Consider the following 22,096-nt stretch of genomic DNA (forward strand, 5'->3'; position numbering starts at 1 on the left):
ACATGTCACATAAATTTCTCTTTCTAGCATTCTTTTCTTTTTTAATTAAATTTGCAAATGGTTAATGGACAATTTACTGTCCATGGACAGTTAAACGTAATAAATACGAGTTTATGTAAAAATTGTGTAGACGACAAGTCGGAACAAGATTATTGTTGAAAATTTGTTTAAATATATTCCGCAGTGTTTATCGTTTATTTACTGTCGCCGACACGAATTAATGTTCACTCGTGAAAAATTCAAAGGTATTCGGTTTTCGAGGGCCTGGCATTTTATTCCGCTCGTGTAACAATATATATGGATCCGTTTGGAGGAAAAATAGAGCGCCGAGAACGTCAAAAATATAGGCAATTTTCAAGTTTTCAATTCCCCGCCCCGACCAGTTTCGACACGAGACTTTACCGTGTCCAATTTCATTTGGAAAACTGGAAATTCGACCGGACAATAGCCTCCTTTCTCCGTTGTCAGGCGCTCTAACGAAAACGTGCTTTTATCAAAAACTAGTTAATTTGAGGAAATAACGCCTAAAACAAAAAGGAGGAAAAAGATAAAATAATTCTGCAAACGATATCATAAATTTCTCAAAAAAAAATACCCTGTCCAAAAAAATATCTCCCATGTCCAACATCCACTTCCAAAACATTCAATTTTCTCACCTCAAATTATCCCTGGGGCAAAATAAAAAATATACAACGCGATTACACAAGGTAGCGTGTTGAGTTCGTCGAAAAACACAGGAAGGGAAGGAAAATTCGTGAAATCTGCTGTGGTGGAATGGCGACGTCGATAACGGCCGTTCGTGACGAGCATTCGATTGCTCCAAACATATTTCGAGCGAGGAAAAATAGGCAGGAACGCGGTGTATATTCGCCTGCTGATTATCTCCCATGGTGCAGCTGGTTTTTCGGACGAGAAACGAAAATTAATCATATTTATGGCCGGCTCTCTCCCGTTCTCTTCCTCTCTTTCCATAAATAATGCGCGCCTGGAATTCGCGTGGATCAATTTATGCGGCAGCAGCTAACAGCCACGGAGAGAGAAAGAGAGAGAGAGAGAGAGAGAGAGACAGAAACAGGGAGAGAGAGAAGGATCGATTTCGAGTTCTTGTAGTACGCGCAATCGATCTGACCCGACCGATAAGACTCTCTTTTTCACAACGATCCATCATGAGACCGTTGTTTGGCCTGTCTACCAGGTCAACAAATCACGAGTCACTTTCGGATCAGGGTAGGCGCGTGTTCAACCGTGTCCGATTCGTTTCTCTCCCTTTCGTCTTCTTCTTGTCCTCGTTTCGAGTACATTAGCGTGACGAAGGGGTGAAATTCCAGTGCAGTGGAGGGGATGAAGACAGTGACAGATCAGGAATGAGAAGCGATATACTGGTCTGTTGTTGGAAACGTATTGATTGGACCGCGTTAATCCCTCGCTCGATGGAACGATGAGCGCCAGCCAGGGAATTTATGATCGATCGATCGTAAGGTGACAAAAATGATTCATCGATCGCCAGTCAAGTTTACGAGCTTTGTCCTACCGTCATCCATTGTTCCATCAGCCTGTGAAACCGTTTGAATTTCCGCGTAGAATGGATTTTTAAAATTGCCAGAGTATCCAAAGTTTGCTAGATAGATTCGTGTCTGGCTATTGACGGGTTCATTCTACTGCCATCAATCTAACCGCTCTTTCTTCGATTGTTGACTGATATTCGCGTTTCGTAGCGTGGCCGATGTAGTCGTGAAATCAAAAACACGCGGTCGTGGAATGAATTACATGGGAAATATCGAACTACATTACTGTAATTTCCAATGCTCGTTGTTTGCCCCGCTGTTTGCCTCGCTGTTTGCTCGTTATTTGCCCGATATTTGCCCGATATTTCAATATGGGACAATCGAAATTGCAAGTTACGTCTGTGAAACCGGGACTCTGCTCTTAAATTCCCGGCGAATATGCGCCATCGGAAATGATAGGCGGCGCACGACACCGACTCCTCGAGTTTTGCATAAACAGCGAAACAGGCTGCTTCCGGTCATCCATCAAAACCGCGAGTAGACACAGGCAAAGTCAACAAATCACGGACCACTTTACGCTATTTACATCCAACATTTCGTGTCAAATAAAGTATTGGTAAATATTGATCGAAAATAATCTGCGTTGGAATAAAATAAATACGGCTACTTTACCAACCACGAGCACTAGTCGTGGTTAATATGAATTTTCCCAGAATACTGTAGGATGAGATAGAGTTACTTGATTCAAAATGATTAATTTGCCTTATAATTAGACTGTGAAGAATTTTTAAGTCTCGATATTTTCGTTTACCACCGTAACAACTTTAAATCATCATTCAATTAAAAATAAATCAATTGGAAAGAAAATGAATGAAGACGAATTCAATGAAGGAAGAAAACAGAGTAAGATTCAAATAGGGAAAATTGAATCGAAAGCATGTCGCGAAAACGGTTTCAATCTACACGGAAACGAGCTAAAAAGGACGTAGCCACGATATTCGAATCGGTGAAATATTCATGGACGGACGCAGGTGCAGTACAATAGCGTTAACGAAAAAATTGTTTGAAATGCATGTACAATGACGACTTTATTTCGACATTAATATAATACCGTCAAATCTATGGGAGATCAAACACCAGTGTTTTGTAACCTAAGATAAATGTGTTTTGTCCGTGTGATTGATATTTTGTTAACAAAAATTGCAAGCTTTTATTAATCCCCCTAGCGGCAGATTAAATACTGTTAACTGAACTGTGGAAGTTTATGTACAAACGTACTTTTATACACACAAATAAATGTCAAACATAAATAGAGATCTGTTTCACTTTTTAAAAACGACAGTCGCTCTTTTTTCTCAAAAAAATCTTTCACCTCAACGTGTTATATTATTCTACATATTTTTGCATATTATATGCGTATTATCACGTGGAACTTTTTCACAAATGCATAAAATTTGCAATAAGACCGCGAGCTTTTACCGAACGAGGAAAAAATTAGTCAAAATCAGAGTGCAGCGTTTGATCGATAAAACTCCTCGATTAAATTTCATTTAGCTTCCATATTAATCGGTCGAGAATCGAATATGACTTATCCATTATGCCATGTTACGGCCGATCTTTGATCAAACAACCGATCGTTCGGTTAAAAATAGACGAAAAAAAGAACCGAAGGAATATATATTGGAAAAAATCGGACAGGGCCCGATCGATTGGAAAATATTGGTGGGAAAGTTGATAGCCGGAAAGTGGCTTTTTCACTTTGACGCCGGCACCGAGAATCGGATTCAGAAATAATACAACGTCGACGTCCGACGAGCGGTAAAACGAAATGATATCCAGCGAACACGGCGTCAAGCGACCCTTAACCTAACGATTGTCTATGAGCAAAACGAATCAACCAGACAAGGTTATTGCTGGCGTGCGACGATCCGTGATTCCCCGTGAAATGATTATGATCATCGATTAGCATAAATTCCTCGCTTTTCTTTCATACTTTGCTTCCGCCCTTTACCATCCAATCCCTAGAAAGGTTATGTCTTCTCTCTAATAGTTGGCGATCGATTTTCAAAACTTTTATAACCATCGCCTGGTCCGCGTTTGCTTCCGGGACACAGAGAAAGATTTTAGCAAGAAGATTTTATCGCTGGTGGAAATGCTGACTATAGGGAATCGTTGATTACCGCTTTCAGCAACATTTCGCGATTTCCCGCACCGTAATCGACCGATGAAATAGAAAAATGCGCAAGATCCGCGGAAACGAGAATTAAATAGCCAGAGTGTTCACTGGAGAAAAAGGAGGAAAAACTTTGGAGACTCGCTAGGAATTCTTTGTCCGTGGCAACAGGAATTGTTCGTTGTAATTAATCGTGGTTGTTTGGAAAGCAAAATGGAAAATTAAGATAATAGTTGGCTTTCTCGCCTGATAGAGAAAATTCACAGGCATTTACGAATCTATGTCGATCTTACAATTAATACATAATGAAATTCGAATGTTTGTAGTAGTTATTATAAAGTACAAAATATTTGTATTTTCAATTGTGAAAGTTAATTTATGTCTCCGATTTGTATAGTGATCCATCCTCTGTAATGTATATACTATTACATAATCTAGATCTTATAATTTTATGACAATTGAAATTCAAGTGTTTATGGCATCATAATACGAACTATTTTTATTTTAAATTACAGAAGTTATTTTGCGTCTTTGATTTTTATAAAATGTTTGATTTTATATTTCCGTAAAACACCTGTTCTTAAAGCCATACAATTTTATAACATATGAAGAGGAATTCAATATTTATAGCAGCATAAAGAAATTATGAAAATTATCCTGTGTCCCTGAGTTATATAGCGAACTACTATAAAGCTTGATTCTCGGTGGGCTAAATATCTCTGCCAGTCTCTTCTCTCGTGTGGTCTCTATTCGTGCTTCTTAGGAACATTATCTAAGACCAATAAATTCCGCCTATCTCTCCGAAACTAGAGGTATCTGAAAACGACCCAAGATCATAATTACCCCTTAAAGATTTCTCCAAAACGTAGCAAATGGCCGCACACGATCGAATCGTTTCACTTGTAAGTTCGCTTAAATTATGAAATACACTAGAGGGGCTAGTAAGTCAACGAGGCCGGAGAATTTCGATTAGAGACAGCCCCGTATTCCGGCAGTGTGCGTACTTTGCAACAGCCCTGTAACAATTAATTTTCGGAAGTTGCGCTCGAGTCCCCGATTCCCATTTCGTAGGCCAATTTCTATTCAAACAGGTTGTCTCGCGTCTCTGACGACAACGGCGACGTCGTAGCCCTTTGCCTCCGTTATCTCTGCACCCCGCTTGGTGTAATTAATACCAGCCCATGACAAATCGCCGTTTCCGTAATAACGGCCGACCAATAAATACAGCGGTCACGATTAGAAACCAGCCAGCACGAAAACCGTAGACACTGACTGCTTCTAAAAGCCTGCACGGCTGGCGTGTTCGTGACAATCGATCAAAACGAGGCACATAGAGGAAGGAACACAGAGACATCAACGTGTTTCCTTTGAGGTTAATATCTACGCTATCGCTTATCGGTGATACGTTACGAGGCACACTGTTGTACACCTAAACATTTGGGCAAATATATAAAACATACTTCTCAAATGAAATTCTTTAAGTTGATTTTTTCGATCACTTCTAGATTAAAGGATTGCGACGGTCGTAATTTTTACGAATACTTGCATCGTTCTTTTAAATGATTGTGAAATTTCAATTATTATATGCATTAAGATATGTATAATTTTGTGTGCTAGACTAGATTAGCCACGTAGTAGTGACACACGTATGTGAATATGAGTGTGTGGAAGTATGTGTGTGCGCGGCGTCTCGAAAAACAGATGAATGTAACTGTTCCGTTGGCAGTTTGGTATAGAAGATGGTGAGACAAAGGAAGTACTGAGACACGTGCAAATGTATATCGACGAAGATCCTGGAAATCGTTTATTAAATAAATCTAAAACTATTTTAATATGAATTCTAAATGTAACCTTAGTGTTCATTTACTGTTATTTCGCCAATTAGGATCCACAATTCTCAACAATATATTACACGGAAAGCATAGAATGATAATTCACGTTTCTTGTTTTTCAATATTTTTTAATTCAATACCATGTCAACTGATCGTATATTCGCAAAATTATCTTTCTATTAAATGTAGTGGAAGATGTTTATATCAGAAATATTGATTTCGACATTCTTGAAAAATTATTTTTTCATTATTTTCAAAGGAAAAATTATTTTCAAAGGATAACTTGAAATAAAAATAGTTCGTGTCATACTGCTATGGATACTTCGATTTCGTTCAACTTTATAAAACTGTAGAATCCAAGTGGAGGAGGAAACAGCGAAGAAGAAATTATGAATTAATTCTTTGAAAGTAGCGTAAGTGCAATATCGAAAAACGACGTTCAGTAACGTAAATTCGTTGGAAGAAATTGCCACATTGATCCTTAATTGGTCTGAATATTCCAAATAAAATACGATATAACAATAATCTCTGATATCCTCTGCAAGGACAATTAACCAGCAGGTTATTCTAAAGTTACAGGTCGCTATATTCACGAACAAAAACTTCTCTCCTGGTAGTACGGAACAAGATAAGAAGGCCTGTAGTCTAGGATTTTGAAAAGTGGCAGGAACCTTTACTGCCTCTGGTTAACGAAACGCTAGCCGGGGGGACAGTTTCAGCCTTGGTATTTTTACGTGGCACCTTTACGGTGCAACTTTTCATATCGGTTATAAAACTCACGCTGCTTTTATAAAATACGATCTACGAGGCTAAACATTTTTTTCTTCCTCTCAGTTCTGTTTAGTAAAATAAAAAGAGAAAATATAGAACACTCATAATTTCTCGTCGTTTCTTCGTGCTGTCTTCGGAAATAACAAGGTTCGATGGGTAACTAGCGTTCCATTTGGCAAGAAAATTACTGCGGCTTACCACTTTATCTCCCAAATTTCGCACGCGGCATGGCAGGTACACGGTCTGTCCGACGAATGCGCTGACGTTCGCCGCTGTCGGTTCAAAAACGGGCAAATCCCCTTCGGCTGAGTCATTATTGGCATCGTTTGGACGCCGCTGCGAGCCCTCCTTCGATATTTCACGAAGTTGCACAGGCGCTACAAGCAAAACAATTGGGTTTGTGAAATTATATTTCGTGAAAGGTATATTGTTGTTGTAATAGTCTGAAGTAGAAACTTCGCTAGTGGGTGTGTTAGTCATGGTTTGTTTCTATTGATCTCTATAACAAAAAATACAGCAAGAACCTCGCGGAAACGATCCGACAAGTCCATTTTTATTGATTTCCTCACTTTTGTGTTACTTGGTTTAAAAAAAAAGTAGATATTTTAACGTGGAATAGTTGAAGAGTGGAATATAACTCGATAAATTCCAAGGCTTTTAAAAATAGATGATAAATGTACAATGTTTCTTTTAGAAACAAATAATAGCAGTTTACTTGTAATGTTAATCTAACATAATTAATATGAATCTTCATAATTAATGTTACTGATATTTTCAAATATCCAGGAGGGCGACAAAACGCATATTTAGGCGTTTTATTAATACGTTCTACAATTCATTTTCATTGTATCAGATTTTTGTAGCCGTATAAAAGAAATACAAAATGATATGAAATTTAATATGCTTGGACCCCGTTGATTAATACGCAAACGCTGTAATAAATACGATAATATGGCAATATTTTTTGCAGCCACTGTAAGCAGCATTTTTAATGGAATCCATTAGTCTCGTAACTCTTACACGGTAGCTCATACATTTTTCCGCCAACGAAGGAATTACCCCAAAAGAAACTTAACTTCTTTGAAATATTTTCTTTCTTCTTAAAAAGAAAGGAAGGCTCGAGAAATTCCAACAGACTCGTAAAATTCTCCTCGATATTCCAGCGGAAGATAAAAGAAAAATCACATGGATCTTGTTTGCTCATTAAACGCCTCGCTTTCCCTGGATTAATCCGCGTTAATCTCGAGGAACGAGATCGGGATATCCGTTTTCTTTCATCTCATGTGAGTCTCTTTCTCGTTTTTCGACTTCTTCCCTTCTGCGTGTACGACTGGACACGTGTTACCCGTAATCTGTTGGAATTTCCCCGAATGAACTCGTCCGTCGGAATGGTCGCGAGCTCTATTCGAACGGTTGCCTCGTTAGTATACCTAGGAACAGTCTCTCCATCATCATCCATCATCATCAGAACGACATGGAACGATACCTATTCGCGATTGACAGGGATTGATCCGAAAGGAAAGTTGGGAATGAAAGCATGGTTCATCACGACTTTACTAACACAACGTGGCGAGCCACAGAAAAGGAGCAGTTTCCCTTCATCTCCAAATCTTTCGAAATACGAAAGAAACCCATAAAAGACCCATTTTCTTCGAATTCTTGATCATACGTTCGTACCTATAAATCTTCAAAAATTTCAAGATACGTACGAAAGTGATTCGTAAATGATTCGCAAAAGACTCGACTTTCCTGGAATATTCAACTCTCCTTGATGATCCTTGATGAGTACATCTGTCCTTATTTATTATTTTTGGATGGATGAGAGGACTGCGGAGGGTAAAAACGCGGTAGCTTTTATCATTTGCGCGAAATGAAACGGGGAATTTTAGCTGCTTTTCGTTGTAGATTCGTAATAATGACTCATGTTCGAGATGAACGAATCACAGTAGCTTTCGAAATTCATAAAAAAGAAAAAGAAAATAATGAGAAAGGGAAAAGGATGTAACAGCTGTATTATCTTGTCCTCGTCTCTTCTACGCTTTCTACTACCCTTTTACAGTCACTGGATCGCGGACACGCTTTTTTCTCGAGGTCGAAAACACAGTCGGATAAATTTAATTGGACCGTAACCGAGCGCGTGTAGCTTGAAACGCGGAAAGAAAAAAGAAGAGAGACGAGAATCGCTATGCTCGAGGTGCAAAAGTGCTATCGAATTATCAAACGAAGCCAACCAGAACGAGCCGCTGACATCGTAACTCGCTGTGCTGACTGTTTCGCATAAACAACGTTCTACCCAAACATAGAGGCTGGGTATCCTCTTTCCATCGTGTGCAACCAACAACTTTCCCCTTCGTCCCTCTCTCGTTTCGTGGTCTCACGTTAACGTGTCACAGGCCGTTCTTCCCCAGAGGGGCGAAGCTCGGTGTACAGATAACGCCCGTATATACAGCAGCACGCTGGCGTCATACAAATGACCAACTTCCCCTCGGCTGGTTTCCCAACGTCGCACGAATTCATCCTATCCCGACCTACTGATAACTGCAGATTAATTGACAAAAAGCAGAGCTCGCGAATACGGATGATGTACACGGGTTGAAAATCGTCGTGCAGCGGAGGGATTTAGTTACACGTCGACCTTTACCTCTTTATTTAGCGTTGCCCCGGGAAATGGGGTTGGGATATCGAGCCGCGTGACGAATTTATAGGCAACCGAGGGGGCTCACTGTTGACAGAGTAGAGTCAAAGGGGAGGATAGAAAAAGCTTAACACTTTCGCGCTGCTAGACGGGAATTTATGTTTTTGCCTAGTAAATGAACGCTGCACTATGAATTAAAAAGGAAATGTTTCCTTTTTATATTTTTGCATAATTTACCACTATGCTTTGAATGTAAGAAAAGAACGCTTTTTTTATATTTTTGCATAATTGAATACTGCACTATGAATTTAAATAAAATGCTTTTTATGTTTCTGTATAATTGAACACTGCAGCAAGAGTTAAAAGTAATGTTTTCTACGTTAGAATTTATAATATATATATCTATATATATATATATGTATATATGGTAGTTTTTAATAGTAGATACATTGGTAAAAATGATGGTTTTGGGCAATTACTTTTATCACTCTAGTTATAATTGTCTGCGTATAACATATTTTCAGGTACACATTAAACGTTAATAATTCTAGTGTTAACTACTTGTACACATTTTTGTTTTGTGAGCAAGTTTCACGACGAATATATCAGAACTTTTTGCACTATAATTTTTCCTCCGAGAATATAAAGTTGTTTATGCACTCCATCGCCTTTATTGTTGCACTTTATATCCTTGCATTGCATATCTGAACTTTTATGTGCACGTGCATATACGTTTCATATTTCTAGCATAATTTCAAGATATTATTTTATTTCGGCCCTTTATTCCTCTTCTCGTTTGCATACGTACCCATTTATATTAGACCGTATGTTAAATAAATATGAGTGTTTTGAACATTCCCCTACAAAACTGGAAGTATTTAAATAGCTGAAGTTAACGTATAATTTATCTGTCTACCAAACCAACGTATCTAACAAACGTCTTTAAAATATGCATATTTAATCGTACGTTATTATGGTAAAAAATTACCACAATTATAAAGAACAGACATTATCTCTCAGAAATGTCAGAAACAAAAATAACTGCTGAATATTCCCGGTGTCCCACTATAGCATCGCAAAGTTAAGAAAACCATCGAAATGAAGAATAAAGAAATCCGCTACTTCAGATTTTATTCTTCGCTTTAAGAAAACAGCAAAATCTCTCCAATGGTAGAAACTATAATCAAAATGAGATTAAATATCCGAACACGTGCCTGTAATCCTAATCAATACCCTTAAGAGAATCAGTAGAACGTGCTCGAACGTGTCAGCCGCCTTATCTCAGCCACACCGTCGCGTTACTTCGTCTGACCAAGCACCGTCTGTTTCTATTTTTTCGCCGCTATGGGCACGCTCAGAGGAAACTACCCGTAGATGATTCATTCCTTCGCCACTTTCTTTACCCCTTAAGCTATTCCCCTTCCATCGACGTAGCTTTATAATATTATAAACCGTATACGGGGTCCCGTAAACCGAAAGTGTTTTCTTTCTGTCTCTAGCTGAGCCGCGGGGTATTTTCCTTTGGCCGATCATCGAGACATTTCATTTTTTTCTGCTTTTTTTCTTTTACCTTCCCCCTTGGGTTGTCCCTTTTTAAAGAATTATGCCTCAAGCGCAACGCCACCAACTCTATCCAACGCACGCCAGTTTCATTTCCATTGGCGCTGAAGATTGACTAGAATAATTGTACAGCGACGCCTCAGGCTCTCTTAGTCGGTAATTAAAGAAAAACAATAGCTATGTTTGGGATGTGACAGACACGTTTCAAAAGATAGGGATAAAATTTCGAAAGATTCGTTAACGAAATTAAAAGTTCGTAGATTAAAACGTCGTGACGAAATTTGAAAATATTTGCCGAAATTTTGGAATTTCGTTGATCAAAATATCATGATAAAATTGTGCAACACTTATCGAAATGTCAAAGCCCCGTAGATCGAACGATCATCATAAAATATTGAAACATGTCTGTATTATAATTCTCTACTGGAGTTCTCTAGTTGGCTTAGCAATTGCACATTTCATTCTGCACCCATTAAAGCAAAACTAAAGTGGATTTATCCGAGTCTATTACATAGTAAAGTTACTGTGAAACGCCACAGTGGATTAATTGGTTTATCGATCAATTAAGTATTAAGAACGCGATAGGTAGATGGTGCTTAAACGACAAGCTACTTTACTCACTAACTTTTTCATGGAAATTTTAACTTTCGATCCCCTATCGCTAGCCTTATAAAATGACACGAAAGTATATCTAACTCAAACTTAAAGCTTATTTCAAACATTCATTATAGAAAATTCAGCAAGGTATATAGGTTCTAAATAGATTCTTCAAACGTCAAAAACTTTTTACTCCAGCCACATAGTATTACTTCTATTTCTTTTTCTATGTCGTCCTTTTCCTTCTTACGATATTTTATTTATATTAAATACATAAAATTACATAAAAATAAGCGTAGCGTTAAAAATGTAACTATATATCGTTTACAAAAAAAAAAAAATATGCAACGAATAATTAAGCCCAATTCGTATAGTCTACAACGTGTTGATATCGACGTTGTACCCGATAAAAGTAACCGCGGCAAAAAGTAGTCATTCGTTCTGTTTGCAGTGTAAGGCGACGCGATAAAAGAGAAACGCGCTCTGGTGAATCTCCTTGGGTGTGTTCACGATAAGGACGCAGAGGCGGCACGTCCCACGAAATACAAATATCGCTTTCGAATGGAGCACCGACGAGGACGCGTATGTACGTCGGCATTAAGGCGAATTACTACGTGCTAAATCTCACGGCGTTACGCTATCTTTCGTAGGCACTCGACTCACCTCCTCGAAATCTCTCTCGCCCTGCTATTACGACCGAAGCTTTTTTCACCGGCAAACGACACTTTTATTTCCCGAAAGTATTATCCCGATTTTTGCCCCTTTTTGCACCCGTCTACGTAACGCGCGATTCCTCTTAGGGAGGAGGAGGACGCGTGTCGTTTGCGTAAAACGATGACGAACGATGTTTAAATCCGCATTCGAAGGAAACGAAGGGGGGATTATGGGAACCATTACGTACGAAAGTAAAGAACGCCTTATCGTAGACGCAATAAAGATTGGAAGTTTTTGAAGAGCCTCTTTCGTTACAAATAATAGCTGAAATGCCATATATTTAATACGATTTTTCTGAGAATCTGCTACTTCTACGTAATGCTTGCAGGTTTTACAATATAAAAGAGAAATCGAAAATTTGATTGCAATGCGACAAACTGTCGTGAATTTCAAAGAAAAGCTTCAAGTGGCAGTATCTTTAATTTAAAAAAATTGTGGCTGAAGTTAAACTCTCCTATTAAATTCCAGTTATTAAATCTAAATGGAAATATCAGATCGTCTTATAAAGCTATAAGTAATACGATTTTCCTGTAAGTTGAGTTCGGAACGATGAAATACTTCCACGATTTTAAAACAAAATTCCCGGCGTAAACTCTGTACTTAATTTCTTTTTCGAGAAGGATGTGCTTGTCCCACTTTTTTACTGAGGTTTTTAATTTTAGAAATGAGAGAAGCTCTCCAGTTCATTTGATATATTCATATTCTTAATTCTGTGATATATTATGTACCGAAAGTAAACCGTGAATGTTTATACAATATTTATAATATCAAAAATATGAAAATATCCAGACAATATAGAATTAAATATTTCAAAGAAAATATTCTCTTCCTCTCTCTGTCTTTCCCTTAGCGCAAAGTTTACTAAGAGAAACACGTCTATATTTAGGTTCCATTTCTCCAATTGTACCAATAAATGTATACATTCACACAGTTAGCCTATACTTTCTAAGGACATTTTTACATCTTCATCACTGCAATGCCGACACTTTCGCTATTTGCAAGCAGAGAATCCAGCTATGCGATTATTTAAATTCTTCTCGTTTCGTTTAACTCCACCTACGACCATCCACTTTGCTGGACGGCATTGGGTACACGGTTTCTCGCATCATAAATCTCCATTTAGAAGAAATAGTCATCGAGAAGGTAGGATATCGGATAGGCGAAACGTCGAAGCCACGAAGAAAGAGTGGGATGGGAATAACAGTTGGTGACTATAAAACTACAAAGCAAACCAGCCGTTAATCTTACGTCTGTCTCGAATCCTGCGGCGGTCTACCGCTCTTAAACCAGACCAAACCCCATCCCCTCCCCTCAACCGTCTCAACCCCAAACCCTTAGCGTTCCGTCGCTCGAAACAATGAGGACGAAAGTTTACGGTCGCGCTAGGCCACCGAGAGAATCATATATTTTCGCCGCAATGCTCGTAAAGTGCGGTCGCTCTTGCCAGTCGGCACATCGCTGTGCGAGACCAACCCCCCGGTTACGTAGCCGTTGTACATGCGAGTACATCGCCGTGTCAGCGTGTCACTGGCCACTGCCTCCACGTAATTTCCGCGAAAGTGGACATTTCCTTGTCGACCGTATACTTTTTCCACTTTTCTGCGTGCCTTCGTGGAACGCTTTGCCACGACGAGCGGACAGAATCAATGGGTTTACCCGTTTCTGACTTTTGCTTTATTGCTCTTTGCTGGGTCGGCCGCTGAAACGTGCTGGAACGCTCGAATGGGACTACGGGTCTGTCTGTTACGCTCACAGCTAGTGATGAGATGAAGCAGATTGCAAGTTAGTTCGAGTCCAAGCGTAAGACTTGAGACGGAAACAAAGTATGCGTTTAAATATTTGTTATGGCATTTCCATAGTAATTAAACGATATAGTTAAACCATTGATATATTAAATCTCGTATGATTTAGTAAAGTTTTTATATCGCTGCAAAAATTGAACATTATGAAAATCGAGTGTAAACTCTGATAAAAAGACCCGATAAAAGATAAGAAGAATTTCGTTGGAAGATAAGGGTACGTGTCAATACTTGTTGTAGCCACTATACATCAAGCAAATTGCAAGTTGAGTGTGAGGTTTGAAACAGAAACAAACTATGCTTTTAAGTTGATTGGAACTTAGATAAGAAAAGTTCAGTTTCTTTATAAGCAGTTGAACGAATGTATAGATGGTAATTTCTTAAGTATATATAACTGATTCTTAATTAAATAGATTGCAGTCGTTTTAACCAGAACATTAGACTGTGCTACCTTTGTTTTGCTATTTATAACGGTAACAATAACTCTCATTCAACGTGACACAATTCGCCGAAATTCCGTCTCTCTAAATTCTGACTCTCGTTCTCATAGTCGCCGTAACTCTTCCATAATCCTCACAATTCTTTCCCTAAGTTCTCACTCGCACATTCTTTATGAAGAAATATGTAGCATGCGATGCTCTGCTTCACTTGTTCAAAAAGTCTCTAGCAGCGAATGTTAATTTTTTCTACCTAGAAGTTTTTCTTCTCGAGACGAGAATCTATCTTTCCATACAATGATGAGATCGCTATATTAACACTTGGTTTTAAGTGACTTTGATTGCTTAAATGCTTTTGAGATTTGGAACAATAGGTGTGAAGAGAATTGCTCTTTATTAGAGGATAAATGAAATCAGCGAAATAAAACGGAAATGGTTTTGAAAATAAAATCCACTCCGCGTAGAGAGGCTTTATCTACGAATATAGCAGAGATTCGAATCTTCTCTCTAATGAGAAAAGAGGTTCGTTCTTGATTTCATTGGCAAAGAGTTGCTCGAGCGAGGCTTGAATCGTTATAGAGTTGCTCCTGAACGAAATTTACTTTACCGATGCTTCAAGAAATGGAACTTACACTTTCATTCCCAGCTGGGAACGTTACACAGAATGAGTTTCCCAAATGGTCGAGTATAAGTCCAAAGTAATTCCAGAGCATTGTATGTTATAAGCATTGTATATCATTCCAGACTTAATATCCAGTTTCCAATGTTGCGATCGTCCATCCACTCTAAATTCATCCATCTTCTAATTACATTCATATCAATTATTAATTACATCTATAAACACTGTTGCGCTATAATTTCACGTGTCGTATAACGAACTCGTTCGATCCATCTTTTCGCAACATAAATTATGCTGCGTTGCAATTCTAATTGTCGCTGTCGAGTGAAAGCTTACAACGGTAGTTGTTCCATTGTTTAACAAACTGGGCCACCGCCATCGACGTAGCAATGGAAACCTGAATATCCTATTACAATGTCAAGTAATTCCAAGACAGGACATGTGTCCTATAGTATAATAATAGTTTCTGGTGACAATAGCTACATCTCGATTGTTAAAACATTCATGATTTCGAATAGCAAGACGCAGGTCGAGGGTCGACTGGCTCTAAGTTATCGTAAAGCACGAACAATCCTAGCAATTTGAGAACATTTATGGTGAGCGACGTAATACGACTGGGTGCAATCGTCTTCATCTTCGAAATTTCTATCGTGTTCTCGCATAAACTTGCCGGTCCACGACCTCGCCCCCTTGCTTTATTTGCATATGATGCATTCACACGGCCGTGTCACATGCGTACACGACACTTCCGTGTGTTCATGTGACATGCATACCTGCAGTTAGACAGTTGAAACGACGCACAGGGGTAATGGATGTACTTTGCGATGTAGTTCGCTGTCAGCTACTATTTCGCCGTAATTGTAATATAATAAATGTAACGGCGCTCGAACCAAATTTCGCATAGAGCTTCGAACGAAATTAGAAATCGACATCTTATTGTTTGGAATTCGCAAAAAGTCATGCAAACGTTTCTTCACGTTGTACATTTAGTGGTAAATATATGGATAGAGGAAGTTCTTGTAATAAGTTTAACATAGTTTAAATCGTAATTATTACGCGAAATAAGAATTGGAAAGTTAATTTTATATTTATAATGGTCCTGAGTATACGAAACGTCGAAAAATAATTTCTTAGTCAAGTATTTGGCCTCGCTATCAAATTACATGTGATAATTCCTTAGTAAACAGAAACTTGGTATACTAATTATCAGCATTGTATGCAATTTGACATTTCAAAAGTTAGCTTATCAATATAACATCAAAACAACCACATGTTCTATTGCAAAGCCCTATGGAAAACCTATTGAAATTTCTCAAACTTTACATCGCAATAGCTCTGAATATAATAAGGCGTCATCAACGGCACGAAGCACGTTAAAAGCGGCAATTCGTCTCCTTTAAAATGCTTTTTACATCGTCCCGATACGACGCCCTGTTCCCGAGATATCGTCGTGTAAAGAGGAAGGGAATTTTTAATAATTTACTCGCTCTATCCTTGTCGCACACTCGGACCTCTCTCTTCCTCTTTCTCTAGCACGCGCTCACTGACCTACCCCGCACTAGCGATACGTGCGCTGGTCAGTGACAGACGCTGAGTCAGCGTTTTTTTACCATTGCTATTGCGGCGTACGCATTTCCAAGAAAAAATGTAGGTCACGCTGCATTCAGGAATTCGGTATTCCCTGTAACTTAATGAGCAACTTAGAACAGCCATATCTCCGAAACCAGCTGAGATATCGAGATGAAACAAAAAACATAATAATGAGCATACTCTCCCCTATCCATGGTCATGAATTTTAGTGCACATTTGAACGAGTGTTTTAACTCGAAGTGAACATTCTATTAACATCGTTCCATTGATTTCGATTAATTATCTCCAAAGGCAGTTGAGATATCGGGATGAAAGAAAAAACATAGTAATGAGCATGCTCTCCCCTATCCATGGACGTGAACATTTCAACGAATGCTTTAACTCGAAGTGAACATTATATTAACATCGTTCCATTGATTTAATTAACTACATTACGAAACTAGTATAATTATACATTCATATGGTATAGTATTATCCCATTGTACAGTAAATTAATTCGCCAACGTTATAACCGGGCATCATTGCGACTACACTGTACGATGAATTACTTAATTGGGAAAAAACTCAATTGTTTATAATTCATTCCGTAATAACACGCCAAGCATATTGAATTAAATACCGCCAGGCTGGAGTACGATTGAAAAATTCAAATTAACGAGAAACCAGTTTATTAAGCCGGACTCATTTGCTTCAACGTAATTACATCGCAACACGGGTTTTTTCACCGTTTCTCGCGATTATTCCAACTTGTAGTTTGGTTGCGAATTGTCGGTCTCGGATTAATCGACCGCGTGCACCTGCGATAATTACAGCTGTGCCTAATTTACGCTCGATCAACGGGCTCGTTCTCAACGGCGTGCTGCACGCCACGTCGTATATTACGTCCATAGTTCGCGGAGGAAATATAGAGACCGCGAGCAACTTCGACGAGGAATTACTAATCGTGGAACAACTCGGCTACGGTTAAAGGGAAAGTGAAATTTCCCGAGACAAGGGGATGGAACACGGTGTAAACAGCGTAGAGCTCTCGTCATGGTTAGGCTGAAGAACTACCACGTGCTCGACACGTGTGTTTGCGCGCGTGCTTGTCGTGCACGCATCGCGGGGTACATCCCATTGCATCGGCTCGGGTTACGGATTATAAACGTCGCGTAATTCGCGCAGAAACAGCGAGCTGAAGTGAAATTTGCCAGTCACGCCACATCATGCCGCGTAAATACGACTCTGCCGTGGGAGTACAGGGGAGAACGTTGGTCTTTTTCACTTGCCAGTGGCAATTCGTACAGTTCCATGCACATTTTTCTCTCGTCCTTTCTGCGTCTGTTCGTGTTACTATTTTCAAGCGAACTACTAGATTCGAAAAAACGAACGGTCTTGTTAAACGTGCGCGGCATATTAACTCCAAATAATGTAAAGTCTCGCGTTCTTTCTCTTTAAACATTTATCGTTTCATTAACGTCGGGGACCGTTTTATTTTGTCACGTGGGCTACTGTTCATATTGTTTCAATTAATTAACTGTTGGCAAGATTAAAGAAAGATCGAGAGAAAAGGGGGTTTGCAAAGGCAAAAAGAGATTAAATTGATGTAGCGTCCGGGAAATGTACGGGAAATGAAGACGTATTAGAAAGACGGAGAGCAGCGGGACAAAGAAAAGGCAGCGTGCCGCTAATAAAACTAGACTAAACGGACTTCTTCAACTTTACAGGGGAGACAAAAGGCTAAAAGGGGGCGAGGAGGAAGAGAGACGATGAAAGACGAAGAGAAGGGACAAAAATGTTAGAACTCCCTTACTGGTGACTGGAACAAATACTTTCGTCTGTTTTATTTCTTTGCTGTTCGAGGAACTGTGTCATGCGTCGTCAATGTTTCAGGCAAGTACCTTTAGAATTTCTTCCTCCTCGGAGAACAGTTCGTCTTTTTTCCTCATTTTATCAGTAAGCTAATAAACCTTTAAATGAACTGAATCTACAAAAGGTTGAGAGAACAGATAATCACAATTAATTTTTATTTTCCTCCGTTCGTTTTCTCATTATGGTAAAAACTCTGTCACGCGAAGATACTTGTAGAGAAAAGATTCAAAGGTTCTGTTCGTTATTCGCTTTGCGGGCGAAAAAAGAGAGAAAGAGGAGAAGGACTTCTTTCCGTACTCGAAACAACCGCTGTGTTTCAAGTAATAAAATTGAACGACTCGACCTCGGTATAAATATGTGTGTAACTCGAGACACGAGAATGGTTACCTAGGAATTATGATAACGTTTGTCTTGACGTTGAAAAAAAAGCAAAGGGTGAAAGAATGGTAAGGGTACGAAAATTACGAAGGGGAATAAAAGCGTAAAAGACAGAGGGATGCAGATAAAGGGAGAGAAGGGTTGGAGGCGGACCAAGGGCTAGAAAGGGGCGAAAAAGGTATGGAACAAGGGTGGCGAGAAACTTGAAAAATGCGAGGAGAGGCGAGAAAGCTTTCTGGGTTTCATGGGTGGAAAATAGGTGGCAGGTAGCCGCACTTCTAAAGAGAAGAAATCACTCGACCGGATCCGGTCGTCTATTTTTTGCTTTTCTTTCCCTTCCTTTTTTTCTATTTACCTAACGATCCGTTGAACGGGCCGTTTCTGTCCGTCAGAATGACGGAACACGATATCTCAACGTCGAAACGGAAGCTGTCCGCTCGCTCGCCGCTGAATTTTCTCGCGCGACGAAATTAATGCACGGCGATCAATCCACCCTGTTGATGCGCACTTCGCGAAACGCTTATCGCGTAACGACTGCTCAAATTAAAACTTAGAGACGCAAGAACCGAGCACAGAGGGAAAAGGTTCTATTGGCGTACGGATAAAACTTCATCGACTTGCAGTTAGGAATGAAATAATATTAAACGTGTAATTAAACAATGTATGTTGCGTGTACGATTGCAAAGAATTGCTGTAATTTCGCTTAAAGAGGATTCTTTCAATTTGAAACTGGAAATGTTAACTCTCCTAGCTAGGAAAAGCTAACTAGGTTTGTTACTTTAGAAGATTCCAATTTTGTAATTCTTAAATTTCAATTTAAGGACCGGAGAATTCGAATTCTTGATATAATAACTCAGCAATGGTCCGTCAATCTGGCCATAAAAAATGACCCACTTTCTACTGGCGGGGTATTAACTTCTCGGAGCGACGTCTACCTCTTTTGAGTACGAATCGCTTTTAAAATCGCCAGCAAGCCGAACCTGTTGGCGAACTTTCGTAATTGGCCGAACTACTTTGGACAACTTAATTTTTCGCTCGGGTCAGGTTGATTCAGCCACTAAAACGCAAATAAAACCACGGATAGCTCGGTCGGTGAAATTCAACTTGCTACGCTTCGACTATATGAAACAGGCAGCGTTTTACATATCCGGGATCATAACTGACAACTTAACTGGCTTCAGAAAATTACGTTGAAACGATTCGAGCCACGATACAGTCACGTCATAAAGATCGAATAATGCCTGAAGAAACTATCGTGAATTACCTCCCCCTCTCTCTTTCTCTCTCGATTTTCTCTTCCTCTTGCCCGCGGACAGGGGGCAATTTTCTCTCCTCTCGCGTTTCCACGGTTTATTGAAAAAGCTGAACAGAAGAGGAGAGCATGAAAGTTCGCAATTTGCACCAAGTGCGAGGCTGTCTCGTTGAAGCGGCGCGGAGATCGGGTCGAAAGTTCAATCTCGTCTCCGCTCGCATTTCGACCGATATTTTGTTCCGCGAAGCGCTTCCTCTCTATCCCTTTCTCGCTTTCACAGTGTCTCTCTAATTCTCTTCTCCCTTTGCGCCTCGCCGCTCGCGGATTGATTTTTACGATCCAACTTTTATATTGCCCGCGGCCGCAGCGAGGCTTCGCTCGATTTCAATAAAATTAATTACAAACTACCGACTGAGACGTCCAGATCGTCGGACGGGCGCCGCTTTTAATTAGTGTTCCGGAGAAATCGAATAAATGACTAGCTGGACTCCTCGGCTTTCGTCATCGATTCTGGTAATTTCGATAATGAAACGTCTCTCGTCGGGAAGGATATTTTCTCCCATCTGGCGTCTCGTGATAATTGCAGCGCCTTTCGAACATGATTACTCGGCTCTGCTGGGAGTCACGGAATGCACGATAAATTTAATCAGAGCGCAATTGTCTGTTACGTGTACGAAATGATTTCGCATCGACTTTCTTCGTGGACGAAGACTTTAAGAAAATAGGACCGAGACGATTATCGGTTTCGTTTAAAGCTAGATTAAGATGGATGCACGTAATAGGGAGTAAATTGAGGATAAATTACAGACGGGGGTACGAAGGAGCACTCTTGTTTCTCTTTCGTTCGGAGGATTACTTGCTCGCAATACAGCCAGACATTAACGACAATTGTCCCCTCCGTGTTTAATGTAGATTTCAAGGCCGTAGAACGCGATCGACAAGTGACACTGCAGACGCTGTTGCACAGGAATCAAACGAAGAACATGGTGTAGAATTACGTTTTATCGAACTAAGACTCTGTATGCGTACCGTATATAGTATGTTCTACTATTTTCCCAAGCAAACTTTGTCTGGCTATGTTAGGATATAACATAAATTTGTCGTGTTTTTATATTCATTATGCGCCATTTATTATACAGTTTAGAGTAGAGAAAAAGTCAAAAAACTTCTCTACTTTTTGACATATTAAAGTTTCGTTTTTACAGCCCAGTAAAATTTCATAAAAAACGTTAGAACTCACGGATCGCAATAAATTTCGAGTGAACTGACGGCTCAAATATAACTTTTAACTTTTATAAGAAAAGAATAGACTCGCAGACAATGTAGTTAAAAAGAAACTGGCATAAAAATATAGGATAGTAAAAAATTAGATTTATTATACTATTCTGTTCATTTTGGTTTTATTTCGTCTCAATCAATCAATCAACACCGATACCAATGTTTGCTTGATACCTCTAGCTTTAATTAAAGTTATTCGCACAAAAAATTCTATTGCTGTAAAATAGGAAAGATATACGTATATTCGTTTTTGTTATAACAAAGCTTCGAACATTGTTTCGCATATTTATATGTACCAAATAATCTGATAAAACGTTTGCTATGTGAAATGTTAGGAAAAAGTTTGTATACCAGATGCAAACAGATACGCGAAAAACAAAATCACTTCTGAAAATTTCATATCAATTCTGCCATATAATTTTACTTCTAGTCAAATATCAAGTTTGTTTGTCGCAAAAATTGCTGCACAAACAGGAAGAATAAAATAGTTTTTCGAAAAGTTCCGTGTACTCTATTCTACTATTTAACACTAGTCAAACATCGCGTTTATTTTTCGTGAGCGACGAAGGATTAGCCAAACAGACACAGTGCGATATGTAAAATTAATCACCGTGAACACACAGAGAGAGATAGAGAGTGCCCAAAGGAAAAAGAGCAAACGTCGAGTTGGTCGTTTATTTGTAAACCTTTGTGAGATTAGTTTCTGAAGCCCAGAAAGCGGAAGTGGCAAAACGAAGAAGAGAATAAAAAAAAAAGCTACACGGAGAATGAAAGAGAAGGATGCATGCACGGCGCCAAGTGCAAGTTGCTCGTGAAAGCCATATGACGTAGGCGCATACCAAATAATTTATTTCTGGCTGTGTGGATGTGCACGTGGATGTATGAAACGTACGAGGGAATGTTCTAAAAGGAAACGGTTCGTGCAAGGATAATACCGTCCTGGCCAAAGTGCGAAGCTCGTCCCTCCAATTAGTTGCACAATGCAATTACCGTGGGTATTATTCCATTACGATGCCTGTTGTTCGAGTAATTTAATCATTGCGCGGCTCCTTATCTAATGTATTATTCTGAAAACCCGGAGAGGCAGAGGAAAGAAAACCGGCGC

The 22,096-nt window shown here is 39.3% G+C and overlaps 1 protein-coding gene and 1 long non-coding RNA gene across 7 annotated transcripts in view; one reads left to right on the forward strand and one right to left on the reverse strand.

The window, feature by feature from the left end:
- LOC117231594 overlaps positions 1–19,187 on the forward strand; it is an 83,684-nt gene extending 64,497 nt beyond the window's left edge. For 3 of the 4 annotated variants that reach the window (XR_004493004.1, XR_004493001.1, XR_004493002.1), the window contains one exon: positions 17,939–19,187. This is a non-coding gene — a long non-coding RNA (uncharacterized LOC117231594). Of the gene's footprint in view, positions 1–11,524; positions 12,153–17,938 lie in introns of those variants that run through there. The other variant, XR_004493003.1, reaches the window with a different exon arrangement.
- Positions 1–22,096, reverse strand: part of LOC117231593 — a 109,566-nt gene that overhangs the window by 71,229 nt on the left and 16,241 nt on the right. For all 3 annotated transcript variants that reach the window (XM_033490173.1, XM_033490171.1, XM_033490172.1), the window contains exon 2: positions 6,480–6,658. In XM_033490173.1, coding sequence (XP_033346064.1) covers positions 6,480–6,658 — 179 coding nt within the window. The remainder of the gene's footprint in view (positions 1–6,479; positions 6,659–22,096) is intronic.

This window comes from Bombus vosnesenskii, unplaced genomic scaffold (genome assembly GCF_011952255.1).
Source record: "Bombus vosnesenskii isolate JDL3184/JDL3185 unplaced genomic scaffold, Bvos_JDL3184-5_v1.1 scf7180000013273, whole genome shotgun sequence".
In the NCBI taxonomy this organism is placed as follows: domain Eukaryota; kingdom Metazoa; phylum Arthropoda; class Insecta; order Hymenoptera; family Apidae; genus Bombus; species Bombus vosnesenskii.